The 16,414-nt window shown below is 40.9% G+C and overlaps 2 protein-coding genes and 1 non-coding gene across 5 annotated transcripts in view; 2 read left to right on the top strand and 1 right to left on the bottom strand.

Moving 5' to 3' along the window:
- USP37 (ubiquitin specific peptidase 37) overlaps positions 1-15,647 on the bottom strand; it is an 84,634-nt gene extending 68,987 nt beyond the window's left edge. Inside the window, exons 1-3 of one of the 3 annotated variants that reach the window (XM_075529183.1) lie at positions 15,485-15,647; positions 4,672-4,734; positions 3,286-3,505 (exon numbers count right to left, since the gene is read on the bottom strand). In XM_075529183.1, the coding sequence (XP_075385298.1) occupies positions 3,286-3,441 (156 nt within the window). In that variant the 5' untranslated portion in view covers positions 3,442-3,505; positions 4,672-4,734; positions 15,485-15,647. The remainder of the gene's footprint in view (positions 1-3,285; positions 3,506-4,671; positions 4,735-15,484) is intronic. The other 2 variants (XM_075529182.1, XM_075529184.1) reach the window with 2 other exon arrangements.
- On the top strand, positions 11,385-11,491 carry LOC142425089 (U6 spliceosomal RNA). Its single transcript, XR_012779465.1, has one exon. It is a non-coding gene; the product is annotated as a U6 spliceosomal RNA (small nuclear RNA).
- A 463-nt stretch (positions 15,648-16,110) lies between the features above and the next one.
- The window catches only part of CNOT9 (CCR4-NOT transcription complex subunit 9), a 35,812-nt gene continuing 35,508 nt past the window's right edge, over positions 16,111-16,414 (top strand). The window contains exon 1 of the mRNA XM_075529312.1: positions 16,111-16,262. Coding sequence (XP_075385427.1) covers positions 16,239-16,262 — 24 coding nt within the window. The 5' untranslated portion in view covers positions 16,111-16,238. The remainder of the gene's footprint in view (positions 16,263-16,414) is intronic.

The raw sequence follows: 16,414 nt of genomic DNA, 5'->3' as shown, positions 1-16,414 counted from the left end.
TGACCTCCTCCCTGGTAAGGGAGACGTCGGACAGGGCAAGATATGACAAAATAATAATTTATAAATTATCAAGGGTTTATGAGGGAGGAGAGAGCGGTGAGGGAGGAGAAAAAAAAGAGGACCTGATACAAAGGGCTTAAGTGGAGAACAAATGCTTTGAAAATGACGAGGGCAAAGAATGTACAGATGTGCTTTACACAATTGATGTATGTATGGATTGTGATGAGTTGTGTGAGTCCCTAATAAAATGTTTACCAAAAAAAAGAAAAGAAAAAAAGTTTAATTCACAGAATAATCTGAGCACTTTTGAACTTATAGTAGAAAATGGTACACTTTTCAGATATAATTAAAGAAAATAAAAATTAGTGAGTTAACAATTTCCAGAGCATTACCGTTAACAGTTTAGAAAGACAAAGATTTCTTTTCCTTCTGTTTTTGGACAAAAGTTGATATTTGGCAAATATTTTAGGCTTCTGCAATGTAAAATGATGTACTTGATATAGTTACCTAAACTACATCCTCAAAGGAATTCTAACCTCTCAAAAGTATATCACAATAACCTTTACACCTTTGTTCTTTTTAGTTCTCTAAGCAAACTCACCTTTCATTAATCACCACCATCAAAAATACCCTAGTAGGGCTCTCTTAACTAAGTCCTTTCTTCCTCCCCACACCTTGACCAATGTCTTATGAAATAATAATTTTTCTTTCTTCTTAGCTATCTCTTGCTTTTTATTACTATCTAAATTAATTCTGCAAGCCAGGCATCCAAAAATCTTTATTCTCTCAGAGCAAGAATATACATATGCTTTCTCTTGGCAGGCATATCCAAGAATTTCTTAAGCTGCTTTTTTTCTGAAGTTATGCCCTCAAACAGCAGAAACAAAGAATAATATATTTCAGAATTAAAAAAAAAAACTAGGGTGAATTGACCTTTGCCAATTTTTAAAGATGAACGAAAAACCCTATTTTAAACAGACTTTATTTCAAATTTTAAATGGTAAACATTTTTTTTTAGCTGCTAAATAGATGACAAATTCATTTCCTTAATTAGAAATTCTAGGGGCAAAACACAGTGACTAGTTTATAACTCCAAAAACTTAAACAAGTCCTTTACACAGCACTTCTTCCCCTCGGTTCTGTCACAGAGAATACAACAGAGCTCTCTATCCACTAAGAAACTAGGGAACTCCCAGGCTCATTTGTTCCTCACTCCCTCCTGCAAATCTAATGAGTTAGATCTTAAAATCTATCTAATCTATTCACTCATCCTTCTGCTTCTCCCACTGGCTTTTCATTTATGATCACCTTACAGCTCAAGAGGCTTCCAAAATCTCCTTATCCACAATCTCCCCTGAAATATTATCTGTCTAGTTCCAAAAGGAATTTGAATCCAAAATTCATTTGGCTCCTTAGAAGCTGAGTCCCTGTATTCAACCTTTATTTCTGCCACTCCCTCCTCACTATCCAGCTGTTTTAAAAATTCTTTTCTTGCTCCTCCACATGGGCATGTACTTGCCCATGTGTCAACCTCCATCTTCCCCACAGCATTAGGCCAATTCCTGATGTTCCTTTAACTTCAGTAAGAAACAAACCACTCTCGTCTTTGTGTTACCTCAGTGTCATTGAACTATTTTCAGTTAAAATTCATCTGGCTACTCCTAAGTTTAAGGCGAATGCTATTTCATTCACTTTGTTTTAACATGGCATCCTGCACAAAGTCAGGGGTTAACAAACAATTTCTGAATGTAAACAGATCTACAACTGAGACAAGGATGGACTCCTGGGTAGAATCATCATGCTCCCAAAGATCTATGTTTGGGATCAAAGCTCAAATAATTACTCGGTGCCAACTTGGGCTGAGGACAGAAAAACTAAATGTTTGAAAAAACAAACAAACAAAACCACCTTCCTTTTGCTAAGAGGGCCACTACACTTGGGTGGCAGAATATATACACTTGGATGGCAGAAACTACTTCTGGTTCTAAGACCTACTGCACTACCTTCTATTTAAGATGACCTTTGGGACAGATAAACCCCTCAGAACCAATAAGGAGAGTAGCAACACCAGTAGGATAAGGGAAATGTAGGGAGAACAAAGGGGGAATGGATCACAATGATCTACATATAGCCCCCCCCCCCGGGGGGGGGCAGACAACAGAAAAATGGGTTAAGGGAGACATTGGTCAGTGTAAGAAGACAAAATAATAACAAATTCAAGGGTTTGTGAGGGAGGAAGAGGGAGGGATAAAATGAGGAGCTGATCTCAAGGGCTGAAATAGAAAGCCAATGTTTTGAGAATGATGAGGGCAACAAATGTACACATGTGCTTGACACATGGATGGATGGGTGGATTGTGATAAGAATTGTATGAGCTCCCAAAAAATGATTAAAAAGAAAGGAAGAAAATGCTTTAAAATGTATTATGGTGATGATTGCTCAACCCTTTTTAAGAGGTATAAATGATTAAATTGTATGTTATGTAAATTACATGTCAATACAACTATTAAAATGTTTAAAATCTTAAGAACAAAGCACATAACAAAGTAAAAATAGACTGTCACCAAAAAAAATAAAAAGAATATCTTTGATATACTAAATCACAAGAAATTTCTTTTCACAGTTCAAAAGCAGAAGCAAACAAGCAGAATCATTTTCCCTGATCAAGCTCTCAAAGATAAAGTTATATATTGTTCTATTGAGTAGTTTAGCTTGGAATTACTATTTTATTTTTGTATAACCTAATTAAAAATGTAGAACTTGAAAATGCAGAAAATTTAGGTATCACATTATGCTACTAAATCCAATTTATACTAAGATGAGTTGTTCTTGGCCACTTATGATAAAACACTATGAATGGCTGTTTCTATAGTGGTAAAATGATTATCTTTCAATACTGTAGAGAGATGGAACAGTGGAAGAGGACTTTAAGCAATCATTCTTGCATGGTTCACTTCATAACCTCTAGCAGAATTTAGGAAATAGGCATTAGCTTTCAGAAGATACTAATACAGTGTATCAAAAGCTAACACTGAATAGTGGTGACTTTACCATCAATAGTTAAGTATAACCAAAGTTATCCTAATGTGGTTTTAAAAACCACTGATATCCCACCTTCGTTATGTGAAGCCTACTTGCTCTTGGTTACTATCACCAGACAATGCTACTGAATAGTTTATAAAACATGTACAAACATTTCTGGTGTCCTGGAAATAAGAAGCAAAAACTATTCATATAGGCAGAGAGCTACCATGACACTGAGACACAGAAAGATCCACTCCAAACCTGAAATAGCCTTGGAACCCCTCCAGTGTTGTAGTGGACCACTAGGCTGACTTTATTCTCTTTCTCCACGACTTCAAAGGTTCCTTCTTTCCACTTCGTAATCCCAGTTTGCATGCTTCGAATTCTGATAGGACCATGTATCTTCAGAGGAGACATCCTCTCTTTAAAAATAAACTGCTTCTAGCCAAATTAAAAGAAAAATATCTTCACCTGACAGGTTCTAAGGAAGGAAAACACAGTAAAACAACAGGTTATAATTTACTAGTGACCAAAATTAGGAGCTTTAAAGAGAACATTTAATATGTTATCTTATTGTCTCTTTCCCCATTTCAATTAACCACTCTTATCAAGTATCCTCAAAGGCTCTATAAGCTCAGCAAGCAACACAGTGAAAACTAGAGTCCCTGACAGTCCGCACTACCTTTAATCAACTTACATTTCCACGGTGCATATTCTGATCTTGGCATCCTGTTCAGTACTAGGGCCTAAATTTGGCATTTTGCACCCCAACAACCATATTATAACAAAGCCCTGCCAATAAGAATACCATGGCTGCTATGCCCAATGTGACCCTCACCACACTGTGGCCATTTAAGTATCCATTCTTGTCTTGCACTTAAGTATGGATTCAATCATCTAAAATGGCTACAGCAAATATTTCACATCTCTAAGAAGACTGCCTCTAAATCGATTGTTGATTATAGTTTAATAAATTAAAATTATATCTGCTTGAACAGCTCAACTAGAAAAGCTAGAAACTGTCTATAAAATAAAAAGACTAGGCCTGTAAATCAAGAGATCACTATCGCTTGATAACTTTTATTACATCTCTAACCCTTGTGATGTTGGCAGGTAAGATGAAATCCGCAAGGTCCTTGAACTGAAAGGTCTGCAGTTCAAGTCTACCTGAGGGTCTATGGGAAAATTATGAGGCTCTTTATTCCTATGATTCACAGCCTCAAAAAGCTTACGGGATGCTATAAGTCAGAATTGACTCAATGGCAGTGGGTATTTTCGGTCTGCTCTAACCCCTAGCTATTATAGCTGCTGTCTATAAAATTAATAAATAATATTTATTTTCTGAGTTTATTCCTTATCTAAACCTTTTCCCAAAGGCCCCAGACAAATATGTGTTGACAGGGTCACCAACTGAAATGCCTAAAGGAATCAGGCAGGTGACATCAATGACTCAAACAAGCAAAATATGAACTGCTGCTCAAATCTCACCAACTGTTACTATGTAGAAACAGTGAATCATCTAATTGTTAAATCATCTAATTCTTTCAAGAAAATGGAGACAAAATTTTTACATAAAACTGCCCACTTTTAATTGTGGGCAACAAGTTCAAATATATTTTTGAAAGCTACAAATCAAACAAGACCCACCTGCAGGCAGGATACAGTCTGAAGGCCCCCAGTTCGAGGCTTTATTTACTGTGGATCAAATAACTGGGGATAAAAGAAGTGAAAACACTTTGAACACATTAGGCATTTCAGTTCTCTGTTACTATACATTCTCTTCATTTTGAGTGTCAACTGTACACTGAAGGGAACCCTGGTCATGCAGTGGTTTAAAGTGTTCAGATACTAATCACAAGGTAGCAACTCAAACTTACCAGCTGTTCTGTGGGAGAAAGAGATTCTTTCTGCTTCCATAGAGATTTACTTCAACCTTGGAAACCCATGGGGCTGTTCTATAGGGTTGCTATGGGTCAGAATCGACTCAAGAGCACAGAGCTTGGCTTTGGTATGGTTGCTTGTATGTATGAATCCACCAAAGTAATAGACAATATCACTGCTTATAGGTCTATAGGCTAACATGATGTTTTATACTACCTAGCCACTCTACAAAAATTTGGGTTGTCAATGAACATCTGTAAGTTTTTTTTTCATCAGTAATATTGATGCTTCAAAAAAAAATATTGATGCTTCACTGCTAAGACACGTCCTTTAATATGTTTTCACTCTAGCTTTCAGCACTGCAAAGAGCATGTGCCCCCTCTCCTACCCAGGTTGCTCATGCCAGGGACTGAGAACTCTGTTGTCTTTGACTTTTCTCTTAAATTATTGGTATTGGATTAGAGATGAAAGGTCAGGAGAGTCTTGTTTGCTCCACCTCCAATATCTTCCAGACCATCTTTATAATGAACTACAGACCAAAATCCTTCTTAACACCATCCACTAGTTCCCCATTGCATTTAAAATAAAATCCAAAATTCATTATGCCCTTCATTATGCAAACTCTGCTACCTCGCTATTCCCCAATAAGCGCCCAAATCTAGCCATTCAGAGTGATTTGTTTCCCCTCAAAAGCCCTATGTTGTCATGCCACTCTATCCTTGCACACAAGAGACCTAGGGCTACAGGACTGATTTAAGCACTCTCTTCATTCAGTTCCACCAACCGACTTCCAGAGTCAATTCCCAGGCATAGCAACCGTATATATAGTTTTCAAAATTGTAATTCCTAATGGCAGGAGACAGCTTCACCTCCTCCCACAGAGCAGCTAATGGGTTTAAACCAATGACGAATACTTAGAGCACCACTAGGGGTTAACATTTTTTTCCCTGGCTATAAAATCCACGCTCAACTGACATGGTAACTTCCTTAAGAAGCCATTCCTCTCCTCCCCTATACTCACTCATTGCCATGGAGCTAATTCTGACTCCAGATTGTTCATATGCTTCTCTCTCTCATCTTCTATGGTACTCTGTGCTTTCTACCTCTAGTAGACCAGCATCACAGACTGTCCACATTTTTGCCTCATCTAGACTTTGCTATTGGAAGACAGATGCGTTGTTTAATCTCAGCATCTCCACTAGAACAGTGCCTGACACACAGAAATATAAAAGAATGATAACAATTTTCTTCAAACTGTTAGAGCATACAATGGCAGGCAGTGGAACTGCAATTCCCTTTACATGGCGAACATCGAGTTACAGTCACTCAGCTCTTCACAAGAGCATCACTATGCAGGGCATGCCATTTAACTTTTCCACTGAAGGCCACATAGACAGGCCTTGTTTATGTTCATCTGAATTTCTCAATTAAATGTAAAGCTGCCCCCACATCTTGTTAGGAAGTCATGAAGAAAATGAATTAGTATGCAGTTACGGTAAATATGCCCCAAACTAGGATTCATATTATGTACTGCTCAAAGAAGAAACCCCATATGAAGAGTTGCACCTCAACAAATTCCTCAGCTTTCCTTATCTTTCTCTCTTTTTTTTTTCTAACCCTAACCCTAGTTTTCCTTGTATTTCATTATGGGTCAGGGATCCAACATAAAAGGGAACACAAACTTTTATTATCTCAGTGTTTTATTTATAGAATCACAATTCAGTGAATGTCATTTAACTTGAATTCATCAACAAAAATTTTGTAACATTTAATGCAATTCTGAAATAAAATTCCAAAGTTCACCAGCGTATTTGATACAAAAAGCATTGATTACTTGGTTCCTCTCTACGCCTTTCTAACATTTCGGCACTAAGTTTTAGTTAATTGTAGATAGTTGTATTTCAAACAGAGGTAGAAATGCATCACTAACTGTCCATTTGAGCAACTGTTGACTACATACACAAGAGGGATTCACAGTTTGTGGAAAATTTCCACTATCCTCTCATTCAAGTATTATTAAAAATAAGTATTCCACAAACCTTTTGAAGCCCCCTTTGAGCACTTAAAGAACCTCTGGTAGCACTGTGGGATAAGCATTGGGTTTGCTAATCACAAAGTTGGTGGTTCAAATCAACAAGCTACTCTACAAGAAAAATATGAGGCAGGAGAGAACCCTCAGGAGTTGAGACCTACTTGAAATCAGTGGGTTTGGGGGGGAGCGGGAAGGAAGGGGAAAAAAAGAGGACTTGATGCAAAGGGCTTAAGTGTAGAGCAAATGCTTTGAAAATGATTAGGGCAAAGAATGTACAGATGAGCTTTAAACAATTGATGTATGTATATGTATGGATTGTGATAAGAGTTGTATGAGTCCCTAATAAAATGTTAAAAAAAAAAAAAAAGAAGAAATCAGTGGGTTTGACATCACATGGCCATGGTCCCACAAAGTTTTGTTGTTTTAAAGCAGTGGTTCTCAACCTGTGGGTTGCAACTCCTGTGGGGGTTGAAGGACCCTTTCACAGGGGTCACCTAAGACCAGGGGTGCCAAACTGGGGGCCCCCAGGTAATTTTGTATGACCTACCATGCTCTGAAATAAAAGGAAAATAGAAATAATTGTTACAAAGAAAGTAGCAGTTAGGGGAGCTTGGGGCAATACTGTACACACAATATTCCCTCAATAACCCTTTAACCACTGAAGACGAGTATACATGTGGGCCAATGCCTTTCCTGGGGTCCTGTGGAAGTATATAAACGTGCTGACTCAGTTCCAGTGACGTTTGGAAGCAATATGTCTGCCACTGTCAGTGTCACATAATATAAACAGATCCCAATAGCAAAAGAACTAAAAGGAGCACTCCGGGCTGTGCTGTTATGAATCATACCTAGCGGCAGCGCTAGTTAACATTTTTAGAGGGAAGCCATTATTGATTGTGCATCACGTTTGTCAGCTGTCCAACACTGTGTTTGTTTTTTATTAGTTACTTTGTTATATTTTCCGGTCCCAACATAGGAGGTAAGTGAAAACTAGTAGCACTGGCAAGTTTTGGGTAAAAAAGAATCATTTTAGTTTTATAAATACATTAAATAAAATGTTTAAATAAAAGAAATTACATAGTGTTTTAATTATCCTATCCATATTCCTATATCCTCACTTCAAAATATAAATTTAACAAAATTTGTAAATGTGATGTGGCCCACATGAAATCTTGCCTGTTGCACCAAATGGCCACCATTTTAATTGAGTTTGACACCTCTAAGACCATCGGAAAAACACATATTTCCAAAGGTCTTAGGACCCATACACTACCTCCTCTATCCGTCTCCAGGTGGATCCGCCCACATACAGGTATGCCCACATACGAGTACCTGGCGTGAACTGTTGTTAGTCATGCCACACCATACTTCAAGACAAAATTTCATTTGTCATTAGAAATATTTCACAATATATAATTACATATTGTTTTTGTGATTTATCACTATGCTTTATGTTCAATTTGTAACAATGAAAATACATCCTGCATATCAGTTACTTACATGACACTTCCTAACAGTAGCAAAATGACAGTGATGAAGCAGCAGTGAAAATAAGTTTTTGGCTGGGGTCCCCACCAGATGAGGCACTGTATGAAAGGGTGGGGACATGAGGAAGGTTGAGAACCAGTTTTAAAGGAAAAGCAGCTCTCCTTTTGTCCACGTCTCCTAATGGTTCTAAAGGCCTGAAACCCGGGTCCTGTAGCACTGAACCACAGGTGAGATACAGGCAGGTGAGGCAAAGGACATGGCTCTAGGCACAGGCTCTTGGATTTTTCCAGCAAGTGGAGAAGGGCAAGAGGAGTGGGCTAATGTTGCTGCTCAAAAGGAAAGGGCCTTGTGTGTGAGACTGGACACCACTCCTTCCTGGCTCAATTTCTCTCACTCTACTCCCACTGCTGTCTAGCCACTGGGGGTACTACTGCTGCTACCGCCAGTTCCTACAGCCTCTGTAAATAGGAGCAGCAGTGACCGCAGAAATGAGGAAGTCTGGCAATAAGCCTCAATTACGATCCAGTACGGTGCTCACAAACATAAATCACAGAACACCCTATATCATGGACATTAAGCAACACATTTCTACAATGAAAATGTGTTTAATCATTTCTACTGTCAAGCTTTCTTGTAAGGCAAAAAAAAAACACGCCTCAATTTACTTTATTACCTACTTTTGCACATTCATCATCATATTAGAGTTTGCCTTACTTTGTCACAAGAGAAAAACAAAACGAAGTTTCTTTTTACTATCTGCCATGATCCAGTAACAGTTAAACTTTCCGTGAACCTGAAAGACAAAGTTTCCTTAAACTCTGTAATGCTAATTATCACATCAAAGCAATATTGAGAAGACAAAGAACAGTAAAAACTAATTACATGTTCCTTAAGTAGGTACAAAGAGATTCCTCTTGGATTTCTTCATTATTAAAATTATTTGTTCAATTTTGAAATTTCCATGAAGCCCAATCCAGCAAAAACACTCCCACTCCTCGTTTATTTGAATGCCCATATTTTAGGTTCCACTTGGAAAACATCCTTGATGAGAGGCATTCAGTCATCAAGCATGCTAGAGCATAAAACTGCCTCTATAAAACAGGTACAAAAAGTGTCAGTTTTGTCAACTTCCCTGCTTTTGAAAACATCCAAAACAAACTTATCATTTTACTTCTCCGTGACTTTTATAGAAAAACCCCTATGTAGTAACAATTCACCTTTTACTCTGATCCTTGTGTCAAGGCAAAGCACTCTTCTGGGGGAACTACTCATATTCTGCAGCTATGCCAGTTCTCCATCACTCAAGCTAAAGAAAATATAAGTGTGCCTTTTAAAAAGAATCCAACATACAAAATTTAAACTAAAAATAAAATTATACAACAAAAACCAATCTGAAAATATTTAACAAATAATGATCAAAACACACACAGAGACACACATAAGGATCAACTTTAAGAGTGGCGCCATGCAATGTTAGGGAGGGGCTCCAAAATGAGCCAGCAGCTAATCAGTCTTGGTGTTATTATTCATCTGATACATTTTGAAACTAAGAAGTCAGTAAAAAAGAGTATATACTTTGTTGACTTCATAAACATTGTTACATACAATGCCTTAATTCTTAAAACAGTGGTTACAGGTTATGTGATTAATACAAATTTCAAAAGGTAGGTTAATTTGCTTTTGCTCTTCTTTCAAAACTAAACTTGTGGGTTTCTTTATCAAATTTAGGCTTTAGTTTGAACTTTTCCTGAAGTTCTACTCATACATTTCCCAGAAAAGTGGGGAGGGGGTGAGAGACACACAGAGTTACAGACTTGAATGCTACAATCTTTTAAATTCATTACTTAACAAAATGTAACTTAATGAGCTACTCCAATGGAAGGACTAGGAGAGACTGAGAACAGCACAATCCGTGACCTCATTACAAGGCTCCCCAGATTCCATTTCTGTTCCTCTGTCACCCATAACAGGTTATGTTTTGGGCTGAACCCATCCATCATTCAAGGGAGCAAAATGAGGCTATCTGTTCACATCATGATTTATAGTCTCACACACTCTTCTTTTGGGATGGAATAGGTTTGGTTTTTGTTATCAGCATGGCAGTTAGCATCATCATTCAGGCAAGAAATTGAAGTATATTAAAAACTAGAATTAATTTTAAATGTACTAAAATTTCTTGCCTGAATGATGCCCACTTTCATGATACCAATAACTTTGTTATTGTTAATATGTGTGCATGTTTTTAATGTTTTTCTGTATTAAATCTAGGATGGGTGGGTCTACAGAGACAGTAACTGGATTGAGTTTCCTGGGGGTATGCAAGAGACGTTGGGGGAAAATGGGGAGCTAATAAGTGCAAGAATGAAGAAAATGTTCTGGAACTGATTGCAATGATAACTGCACAACTCTTAATATGAATTAACTATTGAGCTGTATGATTTGTGAATTACATCCATTAAAACGTTTTTTAAAAGAAATTTTAATACAAGCTTTAACCTCATTTTCATAGCTACAGTTCATTCAGAAGCTCATCACTCTGTCACCATCTCTATTCAGTATTATGAAAACTGCCCAGCGGCCAATGGCCACACATTATTGCATTTAGTTTTCACAATAATCCTAAAGGGGAGGGACTATTATTGTCTCCAATTTACAGATAAGCAAAGACAATTAGTTTATTTATGGTTACAGATAAAACTAGGTCTTGCCAGTCACCACTTTTAATCACCACCATATTCCACCATCATCTATGAATTCTATCAATTGCTTTCCAGTCTCCATTCTTTTAGGATACTTTCATCTACCAAAGTCTGTACACTGCAGTATTCTTTCTAACTACTCTTTTTTTAATTAACTAAACTATACTCTAATTGTATCACCTTAAGAATACACAGAATTACCCCCAAAAATTATGCTTTCCAAAGAAAGCTGATGGTGCCTGGCTACCAAAAGATATAGCGTGCTCACTTCGGCAGCACATATACTAAAATTGGAACAATACAGAGAAGCTTAGCATGGCCCCTGCGCAAGAATGACACGCAAATTTGTGAAGCGTTCCATATTAAAAAAAATAAAAGATATAGCATCTGGGGTCTTAAAAGCTTGACGGTAAACAAGCGGCCATCTAGCTCAGAAACAATAAAGGCCGCATGGGAAGAAACACACCAGTCTGTGTGATCACGAGGTGGCGAAGAGATCAGTTATCAGGCATCAAAGAACAAAAATCATATCATTGTGTGTTCACCTCCCTGATATGATCGCTAAAGACAAATGCGTGCATAAGCAAATGTGGCGAAAAAAGCTGATGGTGCCCAGCTATCAAAAGAGAGCGTCTGGGGTCTTAAAGGCAAACAAGCGGCCATCTAGCTCAGAAGCAACAAAGTCCACATGGAAGAAGCACACCAGCCTGTGCAATCACGAGGTGTCAAAGGGATCAGGTAAAAGGCATCATCAGAACAAAAAAATCATATCACAGTGAATGGGGTGGGAGCGTGGAGTGGAGACCCAAAGCCCATTTGTAGGCCGCTGCACACATCCCCTTACAGAACGTCTGGGGGAGGAGATGAGCCAGTCAGGATGAGATGTAGCAACAATGAAACATACAACTTTCCTCTAGTTGCTAAATGATCCCAATTCTACCTTAGAAATCTGGCTAGACCAGAGGATCTACACTGGTACAGATAGGAAATGGAAAAACAGGGAATCCAGGGCAGATGATCCCTTCAGGACCAGTAGTGTGAGTGGCGATACTGGGAGGGTAAAGGGAGGGTGGGTTGGAAAGAGGGTACCGATTACAAGGATCTACATGTGACCTCCTCCCTAGGGGACGGACAACAGAAGAGTGGGTGAGGGGAGACATCGGACAGGGCAAGATATGACAAAATAATAATTTATAAATTATCAAAGGTTCATGAGGGAGGGGGAGCAGGGAAGGAGGGAGAAAATGAGGAGCTGATGCCAAGGGATTAGGTGGAAAGCAAATGTTTTGATGATGAGGGCAATGATTGTACAAATGTGCTTTACTTAATTTATGTATGTATGGATTGATAAGAGTTGTATGAGCCCCTAATAAAACAATTAAAAAAATTATGCTTTCCTTTGTATTCCAAAAAAATGTTCTTACTAAATGCAATTTGCTTGATGCTAATTCCACCACATCACCCCTTAAAAAAAAAAAAGAAAAAAAAAAAGCTCATACCTAACCTACCCAAATCCAAATGCCTGTTTTGGGGATGCATATACTTCCTACCCTCTATTTCCGGTTCTACACTCAAAAATCATTAAATTTTACTATTTCCTCCTCTGTCCTCCTCCACTGACTGACTTTTAAAGGGAATTTTGTTTTATCTCTCATGGAAACTTCTTGATTGATTTCATAGTTTATTCTGTTGTTATATATTAGTACTGAAACTGAAGAATAAGTTGATAGAGGGGCAGTGGTTCTAAAACAATTGAGGAAAATAGAAAAGAATGTGCAAATGACCACAACTGTAAAGCAGCAGCACTGGTGGAGCATTGGTTAAGAGAACAGTGCCAAATGAAGATTGTAAAGCATGCAAGAACCAGCTTATGCAGTCTTCCAGATCACAGTATAGATTTTTCAAGCTCTTCTGGTTTCTGAGCCTATAAGTTTTTATGGGAGCAAAAAACCCCAATTTTTCCCCCCAGAACAGCTGGTGGTTTTAAACTACTGACTTTGAGGTTAAACAGCCCAACTCATAGCCTATCATGCTACCAGGACTCTAGCTAAGCTTAGGAAGGAATGGAAAAATAAGAGGCCCCAGAACTGAATTCAAGATATTCAAAATAGAAGCCCTTCTAAGATCACCAGTTACTTTTATGTCACCAATGGTTTTTCAGTCCTTATTCCATTTTTCTGCTGAATTCAATACTTCCTGACAACTTCTTCCACCTCTTTTGTAAGATTCATGCTCTGTCCAATGTTAAGAATTCCTCAATGTTCCATTCTAGGTCCTTCTTTGCTAGGACTCTACTCGTTCTCCAACATTCCATCAAAAATTAGCTCTGGGGTTAAAGTACTCGGGTGCTAACTGAAAGATCAGAGGTTCTAGCTGCTCAACTGGTGAAAGATGGACAGCCTTGGAAACCCTAAGCAACAGTTCTACTCTGTCTTTTAAAGTCCCTAAGAATCCCACAGGGAGAGCTCTACTGGACCCTATAAGGTCGACATGAGTTAAAATTGACTCAATGGCAGGGAGTATGAGATTTGTTTCTGAGGTTAGATTAAGTTTATAAAAATTTATTTAAAGATCATTTTATTGGGGGCTCTTACAGCTCTTATAGGAATCCATACATCAATTGTATCAAGCATGTTTGTACATATGTTGCCATCATGTTTTCTAGACATTTATTTTCTATTGAGCCCTTGCCCCACCTCTCCACCTGACCCTCCTGACCCAATGAAAAATTACGAATTATTATTTTCATATCTTGCATGGACCACTGTCTCCCTTCCCCAAGGTTTCTGGTTTTCATGTCCCTGGGGGGGTGGGGGTGGTTATGTGTCAATTACTGTTATCAGTTCCCCCTTCCTCCCCACTTTCCCTTACCTTTCTGATACCACTACTCCCATTCCAGTTTGTTTTCCGTGTGTTATAGGCTCTTACCTGTTAATTGTACCTATGCACATGCTCCAGTCTAGTCCAGAACATGAGTTTTACAAGTTAGATGGGAGAAAGCTTTCTACTCCCGTAAAGATTTCATCTTACAAGGGCAGTTCTATCCTATCCTACATGGTCCTTATAAGTTGGCATTGACTCAATGACATTGAGTTTGTTTTTTGTTTACGTTATGAGTCAGAATCAACTCATAATGGCCATGGATTTGGGTATTTTTTTTATTTTGGGGGAGTTGCAATTTCATTTACATCTGTAGCTTCAATTACTACCAATTTGACTCTATATAAACACGTGCAAGTACATATACACTCTTCAGTTCCAAATTCTCTGAGCTCCAACATATCTAACTCCCTACTTGACATCTCCTTTTAGATAGCTTCTTCCAGAGTGTGAGAAAGACACAGCCTTCGGAAACTCCCATAAAGATTTACACTCACAGGGATAGTTCTAATCTGTCCTATGAATCAACTCAATGGCAGTGAGTCTGAGCTCCAGTTAGAGGCCCATTCTGGACTGATGGCGACCCCACAAGTGCAGAAGAAAACTGCCGCACAGGGTTTTCCAGGCAGCGACCTTTCAGAAGCAGATCATCTGGGTGGGGTTGAAACTCTAACTTTTCAGTATTTAGTAGTTCAGCACTTAAATTAAGGACTTGTGGCACCTAGGGACTCCTATCTGACACTAGCACCTCCCCAACCCACACACACACCCAGCCCCCCCAAAAAAAAGTCATTCCCAAAACTGAAATTTTGAGATCATCACAAAGCCAAAGGGCATGAAGATTCCAGTCAAGAAAACCTTATGGAACAGTTCGACTGTCACAGGGGGAGCTGGCCAGAGGATACCAAACCGCCGACACAAACCACCATAGGACAACTCTCTTACACTCGCGGTTTTGTCATCAGCTACCAGTTCCTTCCATGGCTCAGGGCGTAAAACAGACCAGCCTGACAACCAACTTGATGGCTAGAGACGGGGCGCGACCGGAGGGCTGCATGATACCCCCCCTCCCCAAATAAAACGCATGGCTCTTGGTGAGGACGGCTAGGAAGGGAACGCAGGCGAGGACCGGCCCAGACACTGAATGAGTATCCCGCCCCAGATCAGATGGGACGTGAGGGGAGGGAAGTCACCTGAGGGGACAGCAGGCCTCATTAAGGGACAACTGGTAGACAACGGCAGGGGCCAGTTTCAGATGGCGGAGGTCAGGGGTGACAGCAAGGACCGGGGAACAGGGGCGGGCCAGGCTGCGGGGAAGACCCCCGCTGGAGCAGCTGGGAGGCCCCGGAGCGTCGGGGAGCCGGGGGCAGCCTGAGAAGCAGCGGGCCAACTCCAGAGAGTGAACGCCGAGTGGGCGGACCGCGAAGGGGAGGGGGCTGGGAGAAACGGCCCGCAGAGAAGCTCGCCGGGCCCGTCTTACCGGCGTCTGCGAGTCCGGGGCCCCGGGGCAGGCCCGCCGGAAGCACCGTCTATGCAGGGGGCAGTGGAACCGGCAGTCAAGAAGGAGCACCGAGCGCGGAGACGCGGGGCCGCTCGCTCCCCCAGTCAGGGAGAGCGGCTGATGGCGGGAACTGTGGCCACACGCAAACACGCACGCACGCACGCACACTCGACGCGACCAACCCCGGCGCGTGCGCGCAAGCTTGTAACTCCGCCCTTCCTGCGCTGCGCCCGCCCCAAGAGACGCCTGGCAAGGAAAGCCCGCCCCCGGCGACAGGTAGTACGCACGCGCACTTCCCATTTTCATCCACTTTCGAGCGCTCTCCATTTCCCTCCTACTGAGCCCCGGCTGGGCATGCGCACTAACGTTCACCTGGGGCGGCTCGGCGTTTCCCGCCCTTCACGGGCTTCCGCAAGAAAGTCAGAGTTCATGTTCCTACGGATACCTACTCGAAGCCGGGGAAATGGGGACTAGTAGGTGACACGTCCTTCCAGCATTGACCCTGTAGAGGCAAAGGACATACTCTGGGACAGTTAACTCGGCGGAGGTCAAGGAGGCGGAAAGAGGCGGTGTGGGCGGGGTCGGGGGGGGGTCAGAGGCCCGCGAAAGGGGCGGAGCGAGCGAAGGCGGATGGCGGCTGCGGCGGCTCATCCTCTTAAGCGGCAGCGGCGCTGAAGCGGCGACCCGGTCGGGCTCGTCTGGTGGTGGGAGGAGAGCGGCGGCCGCTCCCAACATGCACAGCCTGGCGACGGCAGCGGTGAGTGACCAGGCCGCCTACCCTGGGCCCAGCAACACCCGCCCCCCTTCAGCCCCGCGTTTCGGCCCCCTCTCCCGGCTCCCTGGGTCGGCCTCGAGTCCAGTTCCTTCTGCCCACGTCCAGCGAGGCCCTGCTGCCCTCTTCGCCGCGTC

Source organism: Tenrec ecaudatus, chromosome 13 (assembly GCF_050624435.1).
Source record: "Tenrec ecaudatus isolate mTenEca1 chromosome 13, mTenEca1.hap1, whole genome shotgun sequence".
Taxonomy (NCBI): Eukaryota; Metazoa; Chordata; class Mammalia; order Afrosoricida; family Tenrecidae; genus Tenrec; species Tenrec ecaudatus.
Note: the sequence above shows the minus strand (reverse complement) of the source record. Positions and strands in the feature narration are given on the sequence as shown.